General features: G+C 44.3%; 1 protein-coding gene across 1 annotated transcript in view; it reads right to left on the bottom strand.

The window, feature by feature from the left end:
• The window catches only part of zranb3 (zinc finger, RAN-binding domain containing 3), a 99,779-nt gene that overhangs the window by 39,139 nt on the left and 37,590 nt on the right, over nt 1-23,050 (bottom strand). Inside the window, exons 10-14 of the mRNA XM_008295863.1 lie at nt 19,639-19,758; nt 18,720-18,899; nt 16,382-16,549; nt 15,074-15,509; nt 7,273-7,566 (exon numbers count right to left, since the gene is read on the bottom strand). Coding sequence (XP_008294085.1) covers nt 7,273-7,566; nt 15,074-15,509; nt 16,382-16,549; nt 18,720-18,899; nt 19,639-19,758 — 1,198 coding nt within the window. The remainder of the gene's footprint in view (nt 1-7,272; nt 7,567-15,073; nt 15,510-16,381; nt 16,550-18,719; nt 18,900-19,638; nt 19,759-23,050) is intronic.

The raw sequence follows: 23,050 nt of genomic DNA, 5'->3' as shown, positions 1-23,050 counted from the left end.
CTCATTATTGGCTTTCACGGCTTTATTGGTACCGTGTTTGCTCCTCTGGTGATGCAACGACGAGCGGAGGCATTAAACTCCAGCAGCTTTTAAGATTTATTATCCGGAGCGTAATATGAAGACGATATGACATTTGTAGCAGATCGCTCGAATGTGGACGCGCACACGGCGGCTGTTTGGAAAACTACCTTATATTTATTATTATTGCTTTCAAACACTTGATTATAGAATCCGAAATGAAAATGTTGAAGTAATTATCTGTGACATTTTCATATAAATAGGAATCAAAGTCAACTTCTTGCTACGAGCAGTTGATGTAACAACCAACCGACACGAGGAGGTCGAAACCCTCCGCTGTCTGTTTCTAAAAGCAGCAGCAGATTGTTTAGAAGGAACTGAAGGACGGTTTTCCAGCACCGGAGAATATTATTACCTCGGACCTGGAATGTCAAAATTTAATTTTGGCTGTGTTGGCACGCTTTTTAAATTTGTGCCGCGCTGTCAACAAGCATGTGAGGATGAAAAACAGTCTCTGAAATTAGACGTGATTGGACATTTACACCGTATTTTGATGACTAGTCTTTGTGATTGACAACGCAGAGTGGCAGAGGCAGTGTCGCGTCATCTGCCAAAACACCTGAGTCTGACTGAAGTGTGACTGAATGAAGTCCTTCGTTCATTGATAAAGATGAAAAAAAATCCTCAAATGTAACCTTGCACCAAGGCTTCCCTAGAATGGGTGGATCTTTAGCTTGAGCACACCAGCTCACTCACAACTCTGTAAAACTACTCTGTGCTACTCAATGGTGAAGGAATATTTAGGTCACACATGTTAGAAATCAATTCTGAAAATCCAGTGTCTGTTCAGCTCCAGCTGGGCTAACTGCGAGTCAGCTACGGTCACAATAGCTGCACATGTAGCTCTAGCTAGGTTGCTGTCAGTTAGCACGCTAGTTAGCTCCAGTGTCTTTAACATTTTTGTGTGACTCACGACTATCATACACCTGACGGCAAACAATTCTTGTTTGCGGTTCGCAGTCTCATAGCAGCAGTTAAATGAAAGCTAATAAGCTACATTAGCATCCTTGCAAAGGCCAACGCTGTCAAGATGGTTCGCTAATGCTCAGTGGCACCAAGGGCCTTAAAATCCAAAATGGCTGCTCTGCACATCCACAGCAGTAAACTTTGTCGTAACGTAACGTTTATTAGCATCTTTGTCTTATACGTGTCGCGTTGTACCAGCCGTACACGCAGTTCTGTCCAACTTATGTGGACTAGTTGCTACCGCCCAAAATGGCTAACAATAGCCCTGTTTCCATGTGACTGTAAAGCGAGTTAAAAGCAAAATTGTAAATTGTCAAAAACTGCTTTGGAATGAATAAACTAGCTTGCTTGGAGTCGTCACAAGATGGCGGTATAGGCTACGTTATGCATGGCTGTAATAAACTGCCAACCTGTAACTTTGATCATTCACAAGATGAAAACTAACTTTTCTCGTGCAACACAAATACGTTACGGGTACCCGGCCTGGTTCCTGGAGGTGTCCTCTTGGTTTCCAACATGTTGTATGTACATGTGGTCACCTCTCGCCACATCCCAAACTCTAATTCCCACGGTAAACGGAAGGCAGCATTAAATCAGAGATTCAGCTCAAGAAACTCTTGCTGTTTCAGGCGTTTAAAGCAGCCTTAATTACCCAAAGTGTATCGTCCATTTAACTCACTAACGAACAGAAATTAAAACATCACAACCACTACTTTTTTGGAATAAACGTGTCCTTGTTTTGTCATTTCTACAGCCATGTCTTCTGAGTTAACTGAACCTAATCTCATCGTAAATCCATTTCCAACACGCGGTCATGAGCTGGATATCGGCCGCCTCATCTCGCTCTCCAAAGGAAAAAAAAAAAACGATCCCTCCAGTGTTGTATAATACCGCGCCGCCACAAAGGGAGCCAAATTCTTTGACAGAAACTGCCCAATTTATTTTTCACAAGTTCACTCAAGAATTTGCTGAACAACAGGACGGAAGCACAGCTAGAGAGCGAAAAAAAGAGAGAGTGATAAAATGACAGTCACAGACGCAGGGAAACAGAGAAAAGGGAAGAGAGGGAGCGGGTCATTAATGTCAGCTATGTGGCTCGCTCATCCTGCCAGCATCTAGCGAGAAAAGGTCAGGCGGTGGAAATGAGACCGCCGCTGTTCGACCACGCTTCATTTAGACAATGACCTATAACACTCTGATAATACTCGCCTTAAATCACTTCGCGTGGCCAGTTGTCTGCCTTGTCGGCGCGCGTGCTTGCGAGGAAGTGTGTGTGTCCATCTGGCTTGCTAATGGGGGGAAAATACTGACACAGGCTGATGTCCGTGACAAGAGAGTTTCCACTGAACAAGTGCCGCCCTGCACCTGCACCGAATCTCTAGTGGCTACAGGACGGAGTCGGCTTCTTCTTTGAAACCCTGCAGGGGTTAAGTGACGCCGACGTTTGGGTCGCCAACCCAAACAGAGCTTATCATCATGACATGAAAGAAGGTTATATTACAAATGTCTACAGGCAACTGCAAATGTGTTTTCTTACAATAAGCGATGAGGGTTTTCTGACAATTTCAAACAAGAGTTTTTTGTCTGGTCTGAAGTGGGTTCAGTTGTGAAAAAGGTGATGCTACATCATCCATCTCTGCACCAATCGGGACTCACCAATATTTCAATCAAAATCTGCTGCTCGATTGTGTCGCCGGGCCACCGTCAATTACGGCAATGAAAGCATTAAACTCATAACACTCGAGTAAGTGTGTTTTTAAACTCCAAGAACATTTCGTCTATTTAGCCGCGCATATTTAAGAAAAACTTAAGATCTGAAACAGCCTTTTTCACGGGGTTTAATGTATTTGCTGTAGCGGCTTTGGGTAATTACAAGCGTCCTTTAGGCTTCTCAAATATATTGTAATTCAGCCGCTGCTCACAATTAAGACTGTTGGCGATTTCCATTTTAAAGACGAGATTTGCAGCATTTGTGGCGTCGGCTGCGAGGGGAAAAATGGCCTAGTTGATGACCTTAATCTTATTTTTTAGGCTTAAATTCTCCTTCTTTTGTCGTCTCACTGGTGTCAAAAACATATTTTTAAAAAATACAACTACTTATAAGTCCAAATCTAATGTAATCGGCACAATGTGGTACTAATTAAGCTGCATAATCAGTGTTTAATTATTGCATAATACCAGATGATGCATTAACATGTAAATAATGTGGAAGGGAGGCGTGTAACAACTAAAATTACGTTCTAATGAAAATGCATTGCATACTTTTGAGGTCTAAGAAACACGTTGAAAGCATTTTCTGACTTAAAAGTTCTCTGTGCAGCAGTCGTACATGAAAACCTTTCACACCGAGCTAAAATAAAGCGGAATAAACTTGTTAAGTAACAGATAAAGATGCTTTGTTTTGAAGTTCTTTGGTTTTCGGGGAACCAGCTGAGCGCCAGACTGGGATTTTGCGTTACAGACCAACATACATTCACAGCTGGACTGCAGAAAAATAAAAGGGAGAACCTGAGACTACAGCAAACACAGAGGGATTGTGCTGTTATTCTCTGCTAAGGACACCATTACTATATCTTTACAAAGCACATAGTTGTTTGCTGCTACATTAATGCTACATCGGTGTTCAACATCTAACATATGGCACCTTTAGGCGAAAGCATTTGGATCCATGTTTGCCGGTCTGCAGCGTTTTTCTTCAGCGCCTTTAGGGGGCAAACTTCTTCGGTTCGTTGCACGTTATTGCCGCCAACTGATGGTCAGTGGAACAGCAAATATAGTCTGCAATAATATCCGCTGTCATGTCTGGTAAATTGAATTAATTTTCCTAATAAAGGCTGCACGTTGAATCAATAAATGAAGTATTCATAATACAAATTATCTACTGGAAATTTGTTTGAAGCCACATACAGACCGCAAAGGTGACCGTCATGTCTGTCAGCAGGACTTAGAAACCCAAACCTAATTGGTCCCTGGTTGATTGAACACAGTGGACAGAGGTCATGAAGCGTCACAGGATGAAGAGGTTCCACCTGGTGGCGGAACCAGGTACTACAGCTGATCTATAATCATAAGCGTGAAGCATCTCGGAAATTGGCATTCTAATTTTAAAATGCGTCAGATCAGATTGGATTAAAGAAAACTTGATCAGTTCATCCCTTGCAGTCAAATTAACATTTAGCATGCGAGTAAAGCACAAGTACTTGAAACCTGTATGAAGTGTATCTGAGTCAACGTACTTGGCATAAATTCTCACATCCTCGCATTTACATAAATTGCAAAGAGAAACAGTTCGACGTCTGAATGAAGCAGATATTCGAGAGATGCTTTCACGTCTATCTTTCCTGCCATCGCTGTGATCTGGTGGATTTCTACAGCAGTAGCTCCATCGGTTCAGTATGCTCTATTTTTCTCACACGGTTTCTATTCATTAATTATTCCAATCACTTGTGCTTTGCTGTGTTTTTTTTTTTCCTCCTTTCTTCACTGTTAAGTGACTGTTACTGACACTTCCTGCACAGATTGCTGTTATTTATTGGCTTTAACGTGAGAATTAACGGCACCTACATTCCATCACTGCTTCGTCTAATAACATATGACGCAATTTCATGCTAAAGCTGTTTTTGTTTCAAGGTGAGCTCATCCTAATAAGTCATTTCCTCTCCTTGACCTATCCTGTACAAAGTCCGTATCTTTCATTTTTATGCTTGTCGTCCTCATAGGTGCAATTTTCCCAAGTCGGGCACACATTGTTCTGATCTCACCCCGGCTTCGGCTGAAATGGGCCACTTTGTGTCTGAAAATACCAAGATAACCAGACAAGGCATTTTGCAGAGCTACAAACCTGGAACCAAAACATTTTTAGGACACTAGCGTTTCACAAAATCCCATCTATCCTTCTGTCCTGCTGCATCTGTAATGAAACCTAGCAGCTCTGCAATGTGCACCCTATATTTGTTGTAAGCAGTTTTTTTTTTTCTTCTTCTTCTCCCCCCTTCCCCTGTTTGCAGTGGCGGAACGCGCCAGCTGCATTAAGTGGGCCATTTATACGATGGGGGCAATTCATCTTACAAAGCCGTCTTATTAGACTGTCACTTACACAGTATGAACAGTGCCTTCAAAACACCCCAAGGGATTTATCTGTTATTTTACTGCAAGAGAAAGAAAACAACGCCTAATTGGACTGAGTCATCTCATCTTCTGCAGGATCGAAACGGAAGATATAAAAAAAAAAAACTAAATTCCAACTTGGGGTATGAAGACGTTTGATGCGGCTGCGACGTTTGAACTAATGTCCAAAACAAACGCGTATCCGTGTAGAAACGCTCTGGCCGCGCCGGCAGACGGACGGACGGAGCGACAGACGGCGAGCAGAGCGGCAGACAGAGCGCTGGAGGAGGAGTGATTGCCTGTCTGTGCTGTGAGGAAAGTAATCTCAGAGCAATCAAGAGGTGGGGGCGGCCGACAGCTCTGCGGTTTGCCTCCTAAAACCACAGGCAGGTAGAGGAAAATCATTAGGCACAGCTCCTGACCCCATAGGTCACTTTTATTGGACAACCACTGTGTTTCGTATTAGACCCACGCTGCCGGAGACAGACAGGCAACGGCATGTAACTAACAAACTGACTAAACAACAACAGGATAGATGCCATGAATAGCTTTTTTTTAAAAATCAAGTCACGTCATACGTGCTAGGTGCACTTGCAAAGTTTTTTTTTTTTAAGGCAGTCGACAGGCAGGTTCCACATTTATGCTGTCTCACTAGCCTCTGTCTGTTCATGTAATCCCTGACTGACTCCCTGATGCCGACGCCGGCGCTCTGAGGGGGCCAAACCATCTGTTGCAGGACCGCTCGTCCTTCTTGTCACTGAAGATAGTTCTTTATGACTCCGGCTGTATGTTCAGACTTGATGTCACGTTTAAAGCCCTAAAACTTTGGCGCGGTGCTGCAGATAGCGGTGAGTTGTCTGCAGGGAAAAGTGCATGTCTGAAGGGAGCGTAGGGGGCCAAGCTGGTATCCTGCAGTGTCTCTTTAGTGCTGCCATTTCTGATCGACACTGAGGCTTTTATCTCTCCCCTAGAGTCGCTCTAAATAGAGGTGTTTTTAAAAAAGAAAAGAGAAAAGAAGAAAGAAAGAAAGAACGCGGGCCTTTCGCTCACCTTTAGTATTTTTTTTTTCCTGAGAGTAGGAGGCGGGAACGGAGTGCAGGAGGCACTGCAGGGGAAGCTACAGCAGGAATCAGCCCCAGACCGTTGGGGGGCACGTGTAGCTACAGAGATGGGAAATTAACCACTCGACAACCTGGGCACTAATAGATGTCACCAGTGTGTGTGTGTCTCCCAAGAACAGGAACCTGCCAAGCTGTTGCACACTGATCTCAGGATGTTAAAGGCTAATAGGGGTTGATAGCTTGCCTGTTAAAACCTAAATGACTTGTGCAACAGTCCCCCCCCCTCTGCATTAGGTATTCTACGAAGAAGCTTTAAAAGCAGCCCTCAGCTCAGTTTCATCCGTCAACACCCAACCCCAAAACGTCTGCGCCCTTTTTGATGCAACACCCAGGTCACGGGCTTTTCTTAGACTCTGCTAGTCTGGCATTTTTTTTTAAAAGGTCTTCATATTGCACACAGTGTAATTAGTTCTTTGTAATTAGCGCAATTTATTGCTTTGCGTATCCCTCTGAGACACAAGTACTTGAACAGAGGTCTTAATTTGCAATATTACACACTGTGTAATTGGGAATTTGTTCTTCACATCCCTCGGAGATTCACAGACATGTACACATATAACCGGAGTGGACGGGGAAGCAGGTTGTGTTTCAAGGATGAGCTGGTGCAATGAGGGAACTTGTGCCTTTTATGTAATTAGACCTCAGTCCACTTTATTAAAAAACAGCTAATCAGAAGCTCATCAGTTGCCGGCCGGACAGTGATACACCCTCAACCCTTGTGTGCGTCGTATTTTGTTGCTTCAAGCAGGTCAGCGGAGACTAGTGAGGTTTTACTCAATATCTCCTGTAGCTTCCGAGTGCAGAGTGCAGAAATAGGCAATATCTCCAACGAGATACTAATAAGAAGTAAGAATAATAATGCCCAGCCCCATATGGAATGAGATATAGTCCCTTATTGGTTTGAAGTGATGATATTAAACAGCATTATATGGGCAGGTGACAATGCGGCACCAGCCAATTTCCCTAGATATGAAAAGGAGAAGATTGCAGGTGGGATTACCCTGTGTGTGGTCAGGGGGGAGGCAGCCGCCACCGCCAGCGACGTTGTCGCCTCTCTCCCCCGCTGATTGTTTGCCTTTGAGCCACCGCTTGTCCTCTTCCTCTGCTTCTCCTAGTTTCTGTTTGTCTTTCGGAGGCTCATCCTCCTCCTCCTCCTCCTCGCTCTGTTTGTCTTTGTGTGATTTCGGAGGCCGGGCTTTTCCCCGGCTGAGCTCTGGCTCGCTGTCGGAGCTGGAGAGGACGATGCACGCCTGGTCCGTCTCGGCTGCAGGGGGTTGCTGAGGCCTGGGTGGCTCTGAGCCAGCAGAGAGAGAGAGAGAGGAGGGGAGAGAAAGATGAAGATTACTCCATTGGCCGAGTTGCACAGTGTAATCAGACTTTGAAGAGTTTCATTCCCGAGCGAGATATCCATCATCTGAAGAGTGTGACAGTGTGACAAAATGACTGCTGACATGAAAGTAAAACTCAATATGGCTCATTAGTGATGTTATTAGCTATCATAAGTCCTTCACTGACAAGTTTAGAGGATGTAATTGTGCAAAATGAAGAGATATAAGCAGGGCTGCAGAAGAACGTGGAAAGCTGCCTTTGTCTGAATGTGTCGTTTTTAAGGAGCAGGTACATTTTGAAGTGCATATAAATCCCATTTTCAAGTACATGATTTCATCTCGGTAGCTGCTAACTGCTGCACACTGACCACTATCTGGACATGTGAGTGTTCAGATCCTTGCTCAGCAGCACATCAGCTGTGATGCAGAAAGCTGCAGACGGAACACCTGCCGCCCCCCCCGCCGCCGTTCGCCAGCTTTTGGATCAAACAGCCAATATCATTTGCTGAGAGAGTGAATTACGCTCGTGTCACATTGTTTTGTTAATTGCTCGCCTGCATCATGTGCAATCAAACCTAAACAAAATAATTGTCAGCAATTGCTGCATCTGTGCGGCGCTCCAGCCGGGTGCAGCGAGCGCCGTTCAGACAGCTGATAGGAGCTGAACGCCGGTGGCACATCCGACTCTAAAGAACCTCGAAGACCGGTTATCAAACTTAGTTTTTTTTTTGCTGTGGTTCCGGCGTTGAACCACTCGTGATTTTCATTCATGCAGAATGTCGTAATTCTGTGAAGGTCAAGCAGAAATCTAAGCCACAAAAATGTTAATGAATGCAGGGATTACGCCGTCATCATTCACAGACTTCACATGATTTAAAAATTGTACTTTTTGCGCTGATGTTTGTTATCGAGGTAGAATTAACAGATAGATTAGCTGCTGAAAGAAAAGAGCGCAATTATTTATAGCCAAATGTAAATGTCACCGTCTGAGCAGGACTTCTTTAAAAGAAAAAAAAAAACAGAAGTGCTATATAATTTCCTTTCCCTGCTTTCCTAGTTAAATTTAAATCACATCCTTTCACAATATTTGTTGAACTTGAGGTGTGAAATCTAACAAGACAGTAAGTTGTGATTCTTGGGGACGCAGAGGGCTAATTAGTGATCCAGCCTCTCTGTGGCTTGTTTCTTCAAAAGGCCAGCCTCTAGTCGCTTTCCTCAAATGTCATCCGAGTCTCGGGGCTCCTGGCCGCTGCCCCCCCTTCACTAACAAGCCGAGCGAGGCCGCGGAGAGACGGCTCAATTTGTGTTAAGCTGTCCCCGTCGAGGAAGACGTTAACGGGGGAAATCCTACCGGGCCGTGCCTCAGCTCTACCAGTCAGCCCCCTTGTTCTGCCACCCATCAGGGCCCCATTATGTCTGTAGTGGCTTGATACGGGTCCAACATTCAAGCACATTCAGATAGCATGTGATCCTAACATGTGAGCCAACAGCATAAGCTAATGAGAATTCACAATAATAATAAAAAAAAAAAAACTAGCACACTCCAGTAGTTCAATAAAACAGGAAAAGCTTGTTTTTGCAGTCTGCGGGGAGCGAAACAGCTGCTGCCTGCGACAAAGAGGAATCAAAGAAAAGCAAAGTAGCTGGTCCTCAGATACGCTGAAATATCAAAACCGTTAAGGACTTGGCTGGACCTTGTTTTGCTAAAATTCAGGATGGGAAAAAAAAAAAAATCAGGACAGAGTAGCTGCGAGGTGTGGAGAGTCAGGAGATAACCAAATTGCCCTCTTCCTGTATACGTCTCTCACAGTAGGTGCTGAGAGACAAATTGATGGTCTACTGGTTAGAGAGCTGAAGGACTACACCGTGCCCACGCTCTCGGCCTTAAAAAAGCTGCAAACACAGGAACCCAACTGATTTAACTCAAACAGTTCAACGGACGTCGCCTGGTTGTTTACCGGCGCCGAATCGACGACAGGAAACAGATGAACTCACCTGAGATGCCGAAGCCCGTCACAGGAAGGAGGTAATAACGCGTGACAGTTTGATTAAAAACGGTCCGGCGCTGCTGACGATACGGCACTACGGCGATCCGATTTGTGTCCAATTATTATAATGTGTTATTGTTTAACACCTGGAATTAGGTGAGTTTCCCTCCCTGACTGATCATTTTCAGAGGGAAAGATGAGAAACGACGGCCGCCGCAACTAAGACTGCCCGGAGGATCGCACACATTACAGAAAATACTGCTTCACAGAAAAGTTCTTCATCAACATTTTAAACATCTGTGGTGCTAAGCTAATTGCTAAGCTACCGTTTTCTAGTATATTATTAGCAACTGTAGCGAAACACATCAGGCCGAAGCAAAGGAATGGATTTCACAGTGTTGACCTGCAAACATTAGCATGCACGGCTAACTACTAATGCAGCTTCACTCCTCAGCGAAGGCACACGACATTCACCAACCACTTGAAAGAAAAAGCTTATTGCTGCTCTTTACTCCACCTGAGATAAAGGGATCAGTCACTTTAATACTCAAATCTGTCCCTCAAGCCAAAACCTCCTGTTTGACTATCTCGGCGTTTACATGCATCCATTTTTGTTGTAATTCCAAGGCTACCGAGCTCTTTACAAAACTTTGTTGCTTCACATTTCTCATGTCTTCTACACGTCTGATCAGCTGGGAAGGATGCTGCCATTTTGCCTGGGACATGTGCACACGCCCTTAAAGGAGCCATGTTGTGCACGATCTAGTTTTAGTTCTAGTTTTAGTTCTTTGTGCTCCCTTTGTGTCTACAGTTCCACAAATATGAGAAACAATTCAGCAAACAAATCAGCTGTTCCAGTTTGCCGCCTGTTGTGATGTCACATCGGGGGAAGGTTCGGCTCCTTTCCCCCAGCTGGCTCCGCCTCCTCACCTAACAGAGACAATGCAGAGAGATTTGAGCCTGTGATCCTCTTCCTAAAAAAGGGACGCGAGCAGCTTAATTGGATTTACAGCGACGGTCGCTTAAACAGCTCGTTTGTATCTGGGATAAAACCAGGGGCGTGTAAGCGCGATAAAATTAACAGTCTGTGAAGTTGTGTGAGCTGAAGACACACATTCTGGGGATTTGTGAGCGTTACGATAGAAACAGGTATGATGGGATCATCTTATATCACAGGTGGGTGTAACGTTAGTTTGAACAGGAGTCTGGGCGTCCTTTCCCAGGAAATTTGAAGCATCAAACAGTATTTTTTTGGGATGCTGGTGAATTTTTCTGCACCAATCCGTCCATTTTCACAGTGAAATGGGGATTTATGTAAAATAAAACGCAAAATTCCAGCACAGTGGCTAAAGTTATAGCTTAATCATCATGTTTTTATTAAGGGGACCAACACACCTGTTTTATATGTCCTGCATCCCCTGAGATGTACACCTATGCTGTTGTTATTTGAGGCCATTTTACAGGAATTTAATTTAATAACTAACCAGCTAAAAGCATCAAGAGGTCATTTTCAACAAACTCACTACGTTAATATTTACTAGCAAACTCTAGCTGGCTATAGCTTAAAAAACTGCAGTTATTTATTATTTTAGCCGACAAAATTACTAAAATATGTTGGTTTATATTGTGTGAAACTGCAGACCCAGTTGTCTAAAAAATACATATATATAGTTTTGAGTGGTAAACCGACTTCATTTCAAAACATATCCGCAGCTAAAGCAACTCCAGCAAAGCTCCTCTTTCAGGTGTTTCCTCCATCGAGCATCAATACTCGCTGCTGAATAATAGAACGCTTTCTTGTCCTTCTCATTTCATGCATCTCATTCTGTTGCATTTCATTCTGGTACAAACGCCTCACAGTAACACAGACCAATATCCTTCTGCATGCTGACTATTCTTCCCCCTACAGCTGCTGGCTCGCTGTATTTTTTCTTCTTTTTTTTTGCCACGCTGTGAAAATCCACAGACGGCGGATGCCAAATGCCTGGAATGCTTGTTTTCCTTTACTTTAAACATGAAGCCCTGATGTCCTTGAATCATGTGTCAGTATTCTGAGATTCACAGACAATGTCCCGTCTTTATAGTCGTCGTGAAAAATTGTTGTTCTTGAAGAGATAACATTCCTCATGTCACACTATAGGCTCCCAGCTGATTATTTTCTTACATTTCCACGAGCTGAGGATTGCGGTGCCAAGTTGAGAGATATCTCCATAAATACAGTTGTTATTTTTCAGCAGTCTGTCATTTACAAATTTAGCAGGTTGTTAAATTCCCTGTCTAGCAAGCTGACACAGGCTGCTGCTGTGAATGCAGAGTGCCGCTTGTGACAAAGAAGAGAGTGTGATTGCTGAATAGTTATCAAGCATCTGCTGCAGCTGAGCATGAAATGGGGGGTGAATTTTGTTGGAAAAAAAAAAAAAAAGCAGCGTGTGTGTGGGTGAGTGTGTGGGTGTGCTGCTCAAAAAGCTGAGGTACGGCTTGTTTGTACTGTGTGTGTTTTAAGTGCACCAGACAACAGACCTTCAGCACAGCCAATATTTACTCTATACTTACACTCAATATGGATCCTGTATTAGAACAGAGACTCCAGTCATCACTGCAGCAGCGCCGACGTCGCTTTATAAACCGACTGAGCGTGTTATTAAGGATATATTAATCCCAACATTTTACTGAATGCTGCAGCACGTAAAGCACACGCACTTTGTTCGTATTTATGAATAAAATAAGCATCCGATTGAGATTTTTTTTCGCTGCTTCTAATGGAACTCGTGAGCTCGACATGAGAAGCCGCATTCGCCAAAATCTCGAGGTGAGTCGTGAGAACACTGCTGCGTTATCACCATCTAGAGCAGGGGTCTCCAATCCTGGTCCTCGAGAGCCACAGTCCTGCGTGTTTTAGATGTTCAAATGATCAGCTCATCATCAAGCTCTGCAGAAGCCTGATAACGATCCTGATCATTTGAATCAGGTGTGTTGGAAGAAGGAAACATCTAAAACATGCAGGACTGTGGCTCTCGAGGACCAGGATTGGACACCCCTGCTCTAGAGGCCACCAAGGCTAACAGTTTAGCACGCTAATAAGTGGGCAACGTGATCTAGGAAATGCAAAACAGAAGGAAAAGATGAAGCTGCTGGAAATATAACTTTCATCAGACATGATAAAATTACAAAATCCTTCATGACTCAAATGACAACATCGGCTATTAACTTATTATTAACTGAAAAATTAGCTTCCATGGCCGTTTCTCAGACCAGATGGATCACAGCTGGTGACCTCTGAGCTTATAGAAAGATGAGATTAATACAAAAGCAGCGAGTTCATACGGGCTTGTGAACATGTGGCAGCATCGTATCAACATCTAGAAATTTTGCTTGGAAAAATAGCCGCCAACCTTGCTGTATTTTTGGTGAACGAGCGATTTAATTCTCACCTTCCTGCATCTAAATGTTCCAATAAAAGCATCCCTCCTGCCACTGTTTTATTAAAAAACCCACCACTGCTGCATCGTGGTCGTAGCACCACCCAGAACGACTCGGTTTAAAGACATACCACAGCTTTTACCCCCTCGTAGAAGACTCATAACGAGGTCCAGTCAGACCATTCTCCAGTTGGACCCGCCAGCCTCTGATCGCCATGGTTACCGCCTACACTTCAACAGTGACAAACCCACCCACAATTATATTTCTTTTAGTCCATTTGAAGGGTTCACTTACAAAAACAGAGAACTCCATTGTTGTAGATTTGAGGAAAACTTGTTTTTTTGTTGTTGTTGTTTGCTCGAGATAATATGAACCAAACTGAAGCTGAGTGGATTTGACTCAACAACAGAGACAACTTGATTGATTTTGTCTCAGGTAGACGATGGAAAAGTGGGTTTTCTGAAGGTTTGTGAAGAAGACGGCGTTATCTGTTTCTGCAAATGAACTCGTCATTTATACATCAAAGCAGTAACTTCTTTATAATCAGAAATGTTGTATGAGTTGTGAGTGCAGTTGTAGATTGTTGATGACGAGCTGCTCCTCCAACATCTGTGTTAAACATCTGGGAAACTTAATAATGGCGTCCAACGCTAACTAACAGTCCCCTTTGCTCCTGCTGGTGGTCACCTCAGTTGCATTGCCTCAAAGATGAGCATTGTATTCACCTTCCATCACCACCTGTTGCTGAATCCCACTGACATCCACCTGCCTCCAGTTTCCTTCCTGAGTCTAGATCCTTTAACCCTCTGCAAAAAAAACATTCTAAGATTTCTAATTCTCCTCTGAACTATTCTTTTAGGCAAGGTGTGTAAAACTCAATTAACCCGTCACCGGATTTCTAATTGTAGTGCAAACAAAATGGCTTTTCATGGTAAATGCATTCTTTCTAATTACTTCTCTCCTGCAAGTAATTTTGATTTCAGCATGAAATATAAAAGGCTTTATTTGTCAGACACTAAAACACCTTTTTTCCCTCTTCCTCGGCGGGCTGGCAGCCCGAGGGCCAGAGGCTATGCTCACCTCAGAATTACTTCTTTATGAGTCATCGCGATACGTAATTATTCTGAAACTCTGAATCCATTTAAATTCGGCGTTAATTAACCAGTATTTTTGCTACGTTTGAAAACCTTTAACTTCTACAAGTTGAAGAAGTGGCTATAAAACAATGATTGCATTAAGCTTATGAGGTAAGTGAACAGGAGGAAAATCCGTGTTAATGAAGCCGCTGATTCGTTACTCGTTGTTGGTAAAGGATTTCTTGCAGACGTGTTTTAATGAACGCAGTAAACCGATGCTGTCTAAACATCCTGAGGTTTTTGGGAGGTTTTTCTTTTTTTTTAAAGTCATTTCTCAACCGATCTGATGCCTCTCAGACATTTAAAGAGCGTGGACCTGCAGTTTGCCAGGTCATAACGACTTCCCTCCCCTCTCTTTTGCAAGATACAATCATAGGCTGTCAGAGATATCAGCCAGAGCCGGCTCAACTTTTCCCAACTTTGTGTGAGACGTTTGCAGCAATAGTAGGCGCCTGCTCTCCCTCTCTCTCTCTCTCTCTCTCTCTCTCTCTCTCTCTCTCTCAGCTTGACAGGTGAGAATTATACTGTGTCCTTGTCATCTGCAGAGAGAGAGAGAGAGAGAGGGGGAGAGAGAGGGAGAGAGGGGGAGAGAGACAATATTCTCCGAGCAGTGCTATTTCAGACTCTGCCTCCATCTTTCTCTATCACGCGTCTCCATCTGGTGAAATCTGTAATGCTGCTCAAAAGTATTATGTCAACAGACGGCTACGATTGATATTGACAGGAAGGAAAATAAAGCAGTGAATGAGGTTTTTAGCTTCAGGTGCTTCGTTTCAAGCGAGCCACGATGGAGTTATTGTCGTTTTCTTAATAAAATCGGCTGTGATTCGCAATCAGCGGCATGATGCCGGTGAATTAAAGTAAAGTGGAAGCAGACAGAGGCAGGAGGGGGATCAGGTGATTAGTTAGGACTTGTTGCTTCGGCCTACCTGACCCGGCGGCGGCGGAGGAAGAACGCGGGAACTCGCACATCTCGCAGTACGGCAGCAGGCCGCTGTTGGAGTAGGTGCAGGCCCCACAGCTCCAAACCGGACCAGGATCAGGCTCCGACAGCTTTCGCGGGGCCATCAAGGAGGCCAGAGAGGACCTCCGTCTGCCCCCGAATTGAGACCCGGGGCTCGGGCTGGTCTGCGGCACCCGCAGCCTCTTCAGCTGAGGGGAGAAGTCCTGGTCAGGTGAGACGGAAGCCCGGGAACAGGACCGTTCAGAGTCGGCTCCACTGCCGGCTGGCGTGGCGGGCGTCTCCGAGGACATGGAGGGAGATGTTCCTTCATCTTCCGTTCTCCTCCTCTTCTTCTTCTTCTCCTCCTGGCTGGCGCTCGGGGAGAAAAAGGAACGGATGTCGTGCTGCTTGTCTTTCTCAAACTACGAAAAATAAAACAGACACAAGCTCGAGTTAGTTTTTCTTCTCCATAGTGTGTACAGTTTTCAATTCGCCTGCAAAGTGGCGCAACATCCACGACACAAATCTCACTTTTGTCATCGCTGCTATCACTGTCACAAAACAGCCATTTCAGCCTTTTAAGGAACACAAAGCGACACTCTCTGATGAAGTTGTGTCCTTGCGAGGAGGAAAATAATAATGAAAACGACATGATGACAAATAATAAATTGGCACAGAGAAGCCTCTCGGTTCTGTCAAACTCTAACAGCAACAGCTTTGAAAAAAAAACAAAAAACAACCACAACCTCTTCCAACCTGGATCACACGTTCTTGCACAATGGGACAATATTCCTTTTGTAAGCCATCAAGTGTCGAGCAACCTGTAAATGCATTTGTTGATTTACTCTAAAAGGAACTCCTCTACCATCATCAGCATTACACGTTGACAGTTTTTGTAAATTTTACCCAATTATTACCGACATACTTTGTGCATATTCCTCTTTTATTCCCGCACAAATCTGCATCTACAGCTTCAAAACTTTCCACACACATGATGAAGGAGTTTATTAACCTCCTGACAGCAGCACCAGAGCGACGACATCTCCTGGTGTGAGTGACGGAGTTCTGAAGGTTTGGATTCTGGAGATGTTGTAACCTTCTTATAGCAAAACTTCTTGGTGGCAGATTAGGTTGAAGCAAACATAAACCATCAAGATTTAATGGATTTCACTACTTTATTGTGACGTGTGTGGGGACAGGGGGCATAGTTAGGCATCTCTGTTCGTTTATTTAATCAATCTAAAGGAAAGTGAAGCAAAACAACCCATCTGGCGAACTCTTCCAGCCGACTCACGTGGGTGAAGAACACGTCGTCTTTGTCCGAGCTTCCCTCCAGCGGCAGCACCATCTCGCCCGGCGTCCACGCGTCGGCAAAGCTGAGGAACTCCCATTTGTCCCTGTCGCCCACGTCGGCCTTCAGGTACTCCTTCCTCCCGTTCAGAGTGCTGCCCGTCACAGTTTCCTGAAGGACACGGGACACTCAGTTCCTCCAGACAGTTTTTTTTTTCTCCTCGTGTTTTTGTTTCATCAGCAAACCGTGTGATGATGTATCGTGGACAGAGGAAAAATGTTTGAGTGGAATCGTTTTAATTAGAAATCCTGACAGCTGGGATTATTAATGTAAATCCCCCAAGTCTGTTCTCACATGCAAATCAACTTCACTGACAGACAGTATATAACTAAATATTTTTCAGAGGAGACAGGGGTATTTAAAGTCCCCCTCCAATCATCAGTGTTTGATGATCGGAAGCTGTTTTCACAAAGCCTGCGCTCGTAATAAATCTCAGGTTAGTGTGCGTGAGTGACAACGTGTTTTCTGACGGTCTGGTGCTGCAGCGGGTCGCCTCACAGCCAAAAAGGTCGAAGGTTTGAACCCGCTTGTTGCCCCTCTGTGTTGAGTTTTCTCTTTGCGGGCAGGTTAATTGGTGATTCTACATCGTGTGAGTGTGCTCGGCTGTCTGTCTGTTTGCGTTAGCGGTGTGATGGACTGGCGACCCGTCCAGGGTGCACCCCGCCTCTCACCCACGGTCAGCCAGAACAGGCTCCAGTCCCCTGTGACCCTCCACAGGACAAAAAAAAAGAAGGGAGTACAGCTAATAGATTGACGGATGGACAACTAGTTTAGTCATCAGTCATGGTCCAACATGAAAACTACACAGTTGGACACTTGAAACTTCAGCAGAGTGTGAAGTTGAACTTCCTGTGAGTGTGTGCAGCGATCAGTGTGGACACAAATGGACGTTAGAGAAACTTCTGGTCCTCCCTTCCACATAAGTCGGTGCCACCAACGGCTGAAGAACTTGTATTTATGTTATTTATCTCATTTATGTGTACTTGTTTCAGCTCAACGTGAGTGTCTTCTGTCATGAGCTCTCAGGTTATCATCATCTATGTGCTCATTTCTTTGTTGCTGTGGAACTACTTCTGCTCAGCATAATCGCTAAAGAGCTGCCTGAGGGTCAAAAGGTTTGAGCCCAAGCAGATAAGATATGTTTACACCCCTGGTGTAAGGAAAGAAGGAGTCAGCGGTTCTGATGTGGTGCAGAAACTGATAACAGGGTTACATTTACCTGTACAGTCGTCCTCAGATGTATTCATAGCCTCCCATTAAAGAGGGAAAAAAAATCACTGAAATAAGTTGAAATTGAAAAAAATTAATAATAAAAAAAATTTAAAGAAATTGCTTTAGATGATGGGACCCGTAAACTACTATTCTGTTGAACAACCCCTTGAGCCAGTCACTGCCGTCAGGTGTTTTCTGTAACTCTCAGTCAGACTTCTGCACCTGTTGACAGGTGTTATGATGTCACTGCTCATCAGCAAAGTGCTCTAGTTAGGACAGTGTTGTTTGTTTTTTTTTAATTATTCTTTTAACCACAATTCAAAAGCAACATCTTATTTCACTACATAATAATTTAGAAAATTTTTATTTATTATCACTTTATTCAGTTTCTACTTATTTGAGTGACTAGTGTAGATTTTGCCTTTTCTTTAATGGAAGGGTGTGAATGAACGCAAGGACGACTGTCTGTACGCTGACTTTCTGACCGTCTGTTCACTGTAAAAGCTGTTAAATTTGTACTTTTCATCGGGAATCTGGACGAACTCTGTTATTCTCCATCAACAACATTAAACCTGCCAACGTGTTTTGTGTTTTCTGAGTTCAATGAAAATTTCCACGACACTATATTTGCTGTTCTAAAGCTCTTTCCTTCTCCTCTTATGTTTGTTAAGGTCCAGTATTTGGTGTGTTTGTTTCCAAACATGGCCCGCTCTGGTCTGATGAAACGTAGAAACAGATGGACACAGAGTGGAACCGACACAACAGGAAGCAGGAGGGACCAGTAGTTGACAAAAACTGCGGCTATTCGTGTATTTTTAATGCTTGCGGGCTGGGATTTCTTCCTTGACTCTCGTGTACACAATATTTCCGGTTGACAATTAAATGTTTTAAGGAGGGCGGAGGTGTGGCTGAACCTGTTCTCTATTGAAAGCAAAAGACCGAAGCAGCTAATCAGCCCAAGAGCAACAAACGTGATTTAACATTCAAATTAAATATGACGTCAACAAACGCTTAAGCAGCTTTGCATAAATTTTCTCCCAGCGTGCTCGCGTGATGTCAGCGGCGCTACCTTCCTGTTGAGCATGGACCACATGACGGTGTCAAAGGTGCCCTTGGCGATGAGGTAGTGCACGTTGACGGAGCAGGTCTGCCCGATGCGGTGGGCGCGATCTTCGGCCTGCTTGATGTGGCCGGGGTTCCAGTAGAGCTCGGCAAACACCACGTGGCTGGCAGCGGTGAAGGTCAAACCCTGGAGAGGACACACACACACACACACACACACACACACACACACACACACACACACACACACACAGGGCACACACACACACACAAGTTAAAANACACACACACACACACACACACACACACACACACACACACACACACACACACACATATACTAATAACTGCCAAATCAGGGCAGGAATACCTCGAACGGAGCACTCCAGCCCACATTCAGTCAAATTTAATTTGGCGAAATCCTTTTTAATAACTGAATATTATCAGCTAATTACCTTGTAAGTGTTTCAAGCACCCACTTCTTTTGATTGGAATGCATAATATTTCTGCACCTTTTCGGTCACTTGGAATATTTGATGTCAACGAGATTAAGTTTATTATTAAGAGCGCAACATGTTTTTATTATTTATTCGGCCTGATTGTGATTCACGGCAGCAACTACGACAACAGTCATCATTATTCCTAATAAGTAGATGGAAATGACTCTGTTTGGCCTATTTATCGTTGCATTACGGCACGACGACACTTTTCATTTGCCTTATTACTACCAAAGTCGGCTGTTTGACTAGTGCAAGATGTATGAGAGTTTACCGGAATAGCAGATTTTGTTTACAGTAGTTCCAGCCAGGAAAATCTATCATGTTTGTGTTTCAGTATTCTCTCCAAGTGAGTTTGCTTTAAAATGGGTTGTGTGTAAAGAGCCTGTGTGTGTGTGTGTGTGTGTGTGTGTGTGTGTGTGTCGGTACCTGACCAGCTGCTTGGATGCTGAGGATGGCCACTCTGGTGTCCGGGTCACTCTGGAACTTGTGGACCAACTGGATTCGCTCTGACGATGGCACGCTGCCGTCGATCCTGATGTAAGCAGCCTGCCAGACATCACAGCGTTTCGCGTTCAGAGGTTAATTCAGTTCACAAAAGATGGCCGGCGAACCAGATAACGATGCGTCCCGTCTGATTCGTTCAAGGGAATTAAAGCTGCACCGGCATGTTTTTTTCATCTCAACAATGAAGCTGTGACGATGTTTAAAGTGACTTTCCAGGAACTATCATTCACCTCCGCAGTTCCTCTCTAATATGTCGAACTTTTTAGTCTCTTTTAGCTTATTGTTTCAGGCGAGTACACTGTGTTAGAGTCCAGCGATTATCAGCAAGGAAGTCAGCAGAAAGTTAAAGAATCTAGTGCAGCTGAAGAGATCATAGATATTTCCGTCACAGGTTGGTGGAGACTAAAACGAAGCTAAAAGAGGATTCAGAATTTAGCGCTCGGTGGTTGCCTCACAGCTAGAAGGTTCGCGTCCCGGTGAGGACACCCGGGATCTTTCTGCGTGGAGTCTCCATGTTCTCCCCGTGCAGCGTGGGTTCTCTCCGGGTTCTCCGGCTTCCTCCCACAGTCCAGAAACATGTTGAGGTTAATTGGTGATTCTAAATTGTCTGAGTGTGCTTGGTCTCTAAAGCCACGTTTACACAAAGCCGGGTATCTACAACAGTAATTAGATCAGTCAGTTCAAAATCCACCCTAAAACTGTTTTTATATCAGTTTTCGTCTAAATGAGACCATAATCGACAACATCATGTAAAACTGAAGAAGCTGTGAACCTACTGAGGTCAGAAACTTGTAAGGAAAATGTTTACTGAGGTAAAAAATCAAGTGAGTTTTGTTGTCATTTTCTCACTGACTTCTTAAACATGTGACTAGTTTTGCAGTCGCCCTCTGCTGGCTGTTAGAAACAACGCAGCTTTACGATACTTGGCTTCACTCCTCAGCCCCCGGAGGTCTCGTCCATCCTTTACATACAGTCTGTGGACCTATCAAGGCTGCGAAACTGCCTTCAACCGAGCAAGGATGCATTTATTTAGTTGTGAATGAAAGTTTTCATGTGTGAGAGGATGAACGTGTTATTTTCCAACAACAGCGCTGCTATTGTGCTTTGCGCGTACACAGCCGAACAATGACTAGACGAGATGCGGTAAGTGTGGCCGTCTGCACCTTCGATTGAATTTCATCACGGTTCACACCATTTAGAAAGAGGCCGCATTATCCGCCTCTAAAAAGCTGGTGCGGATTGTGCCGGGACAATGAAGGAGTGGAGCATTTTATTAACCTGCACCGCTGCACTGTAGATATTTCAATGACAGGCGTGTGAATGGAGAACAGGTGAGCGGCGATGAATTAGTCGCGGCAAATTAAACGAGAGCAACACCGTATTTTGTAACATTTAAAAAAACGCCAAACAAAGAGAGCAGCGCCGGCCTGTTCATTAAACCTGAACTTGAACTTGACATTCACTGAGCTGCTAATGCGCTGTGGCGACCGCACTCTTTTGATTCGGGTCCATCGGTCCCGCGGAGCTGCACAGTGGCCGACGGTGTTCGCACTGTGCCGCTGCCACATGTGAATGGGACCGGAGCCGCATGAATATGAAGGAGAGCCTTGCTGAGAAAGAACAGAGGTCTGCTTGACTTTTATCAAAAAACCATAAAGGTCAAACAAAATGTGTTGAGAGCTGGGAGTGTTAAACAACATCTCAAGGCCACGAAACACTCAACCTGCTGGTGTTTATCTCCTGATTTGGAGCGCTGCATTTATTAGTTAACGTTTGATTAAATAAACCCTGCAACCAGTTCGACAACCGGGTGAAGCGCGGGGAGCGTGTGGAGCACAAAAACAGTGATAACACCGCGACTGGAGCGCCGTCACTCGTCTCCGCCAGGCTCCTCATCACCGCTCGTTGCCTGTCGGTCCTTTTTTTAGCTCGTCTCTGTTAATTGGTGAGTGTGAACGCACCAGAGAGTGAGCGTCTCAAGGAGGGAATGTGCTATCACACGTCGTACCGCTACATTACATTCAACTGACACCTCCTCGACCCCTGCGACACGCACAAACACACACACACACACACACACACACACACACACCAGCTCTTTCACAGGTTGCCTAAGAGACATCATTTGCTTGTGATCACTTGAGGAAAAACTCGGGAGATTAGTTGAGGAAGTAAAGTTTACTTTGCGAGAGAGAAAACGAGGAGTTTCTTTCGAGAACCCGGTCATCGCTGTGAGATAAGCTCGATTCGTTAATTATCTAAATATTGCACCTGTATTAAACTGTAGACGTGAGTTTAGCTCAGAGGCGCGAGATTGAAATAATTCATGACTCCTAACATCTGCCGCGAGCACAAGCCCGAGTTGTGCGCTTAGAGCTCAGTACTCTGTCCAAGTTAATCTCAGCCGTGACAGAGATTTGACTTATAAACACAGCGGGACTATGGATAAAGGAATAAAACTTAAGCACGGGGGCCAATTACCTCCGGTAAGCCAGGAAGGAGGAGTGAAATATGAATACACTGCGCACATTTAGTACTTCCAGGTTACCGTTAATAGGCAATTGGGGTCTCTGCAGCTGGAAAAAAAACTATAAAATCTTGAATGGAAATGACAGGAGTAAACATTTGTGCCAAAGTGAAATATCAGCCATATAACAACAGTGCTCCCTCTTGTTGCACAGTGATTGATAGTGCAAGAATAACACAAATTGTAGTTCACTTGAAACCACCTCTCAGAGGTCTTAAGAAACCAGATTGGAGCTTTTTAACAACGTTAGAAAGGCTCGGTGCGCAGGAAGCTGACTGATCAGAGCTGACAAAAAAAACTCTGAAATTATGCACAGAATAGGAGAGAAAATGAACGGGTGTGTGCAGAGAGTGTCACACAGTTAAACTGACACTTGGATTTTGTTCGCTTACGTTTCTCCTGGTTGAAATCTAACAATGCACAGACAAAGGAACCTGCTAGCACATGAATTAGCAGGAGCTTTTAGTGAAGACAGAGCCGGACTGACTCATGGAAACCTGCTGGATTTAAGTGAAATATCTTGACAGGTGGAAGGACAAACATGTGGCCCTCAGGATGAACTGTGATCAGTTTTAAAGATCCCTTATCCCTTTTTCAAACCATGACATCAACAGTTTGGTTGGTACCACTCAGCTGCAGATCATGCTTAGCGCTCATTAACAACATGCTAAACTGAGAAGTGTTAGCATTTAAGCTAAAGCTGTGCCCAAGAACAGGCTCGTGAAGGTTGTAATGAAGACCTGGTCGCTCTGGTTGATTCAGATGCTGTAATAAAGTGGTAGCTACTGCTGTTGTGCTTTGGCCAAT

This window comes from Stegastes partitus, unplaced genomic scaffold (genome assembly GCF_000690725.1).
Source record: "Stegastes partitus isolate 25-593 unplaced genomic scaffold, Stegastes_partitus-1.0.2 Scaffold1081, whole genome shotgun sequence".
Lineage (NCBI taxonomy): Eukaryota > Metazoa > Chordata > Actinopteri > Pomacentridae > Stegastes > Stegastes partitus.
The sequence above is the reverse complement of the archived record's forward strand: the minus strand, read 5'-3'. Positions and strand labels throughout refer to the sequence as shown.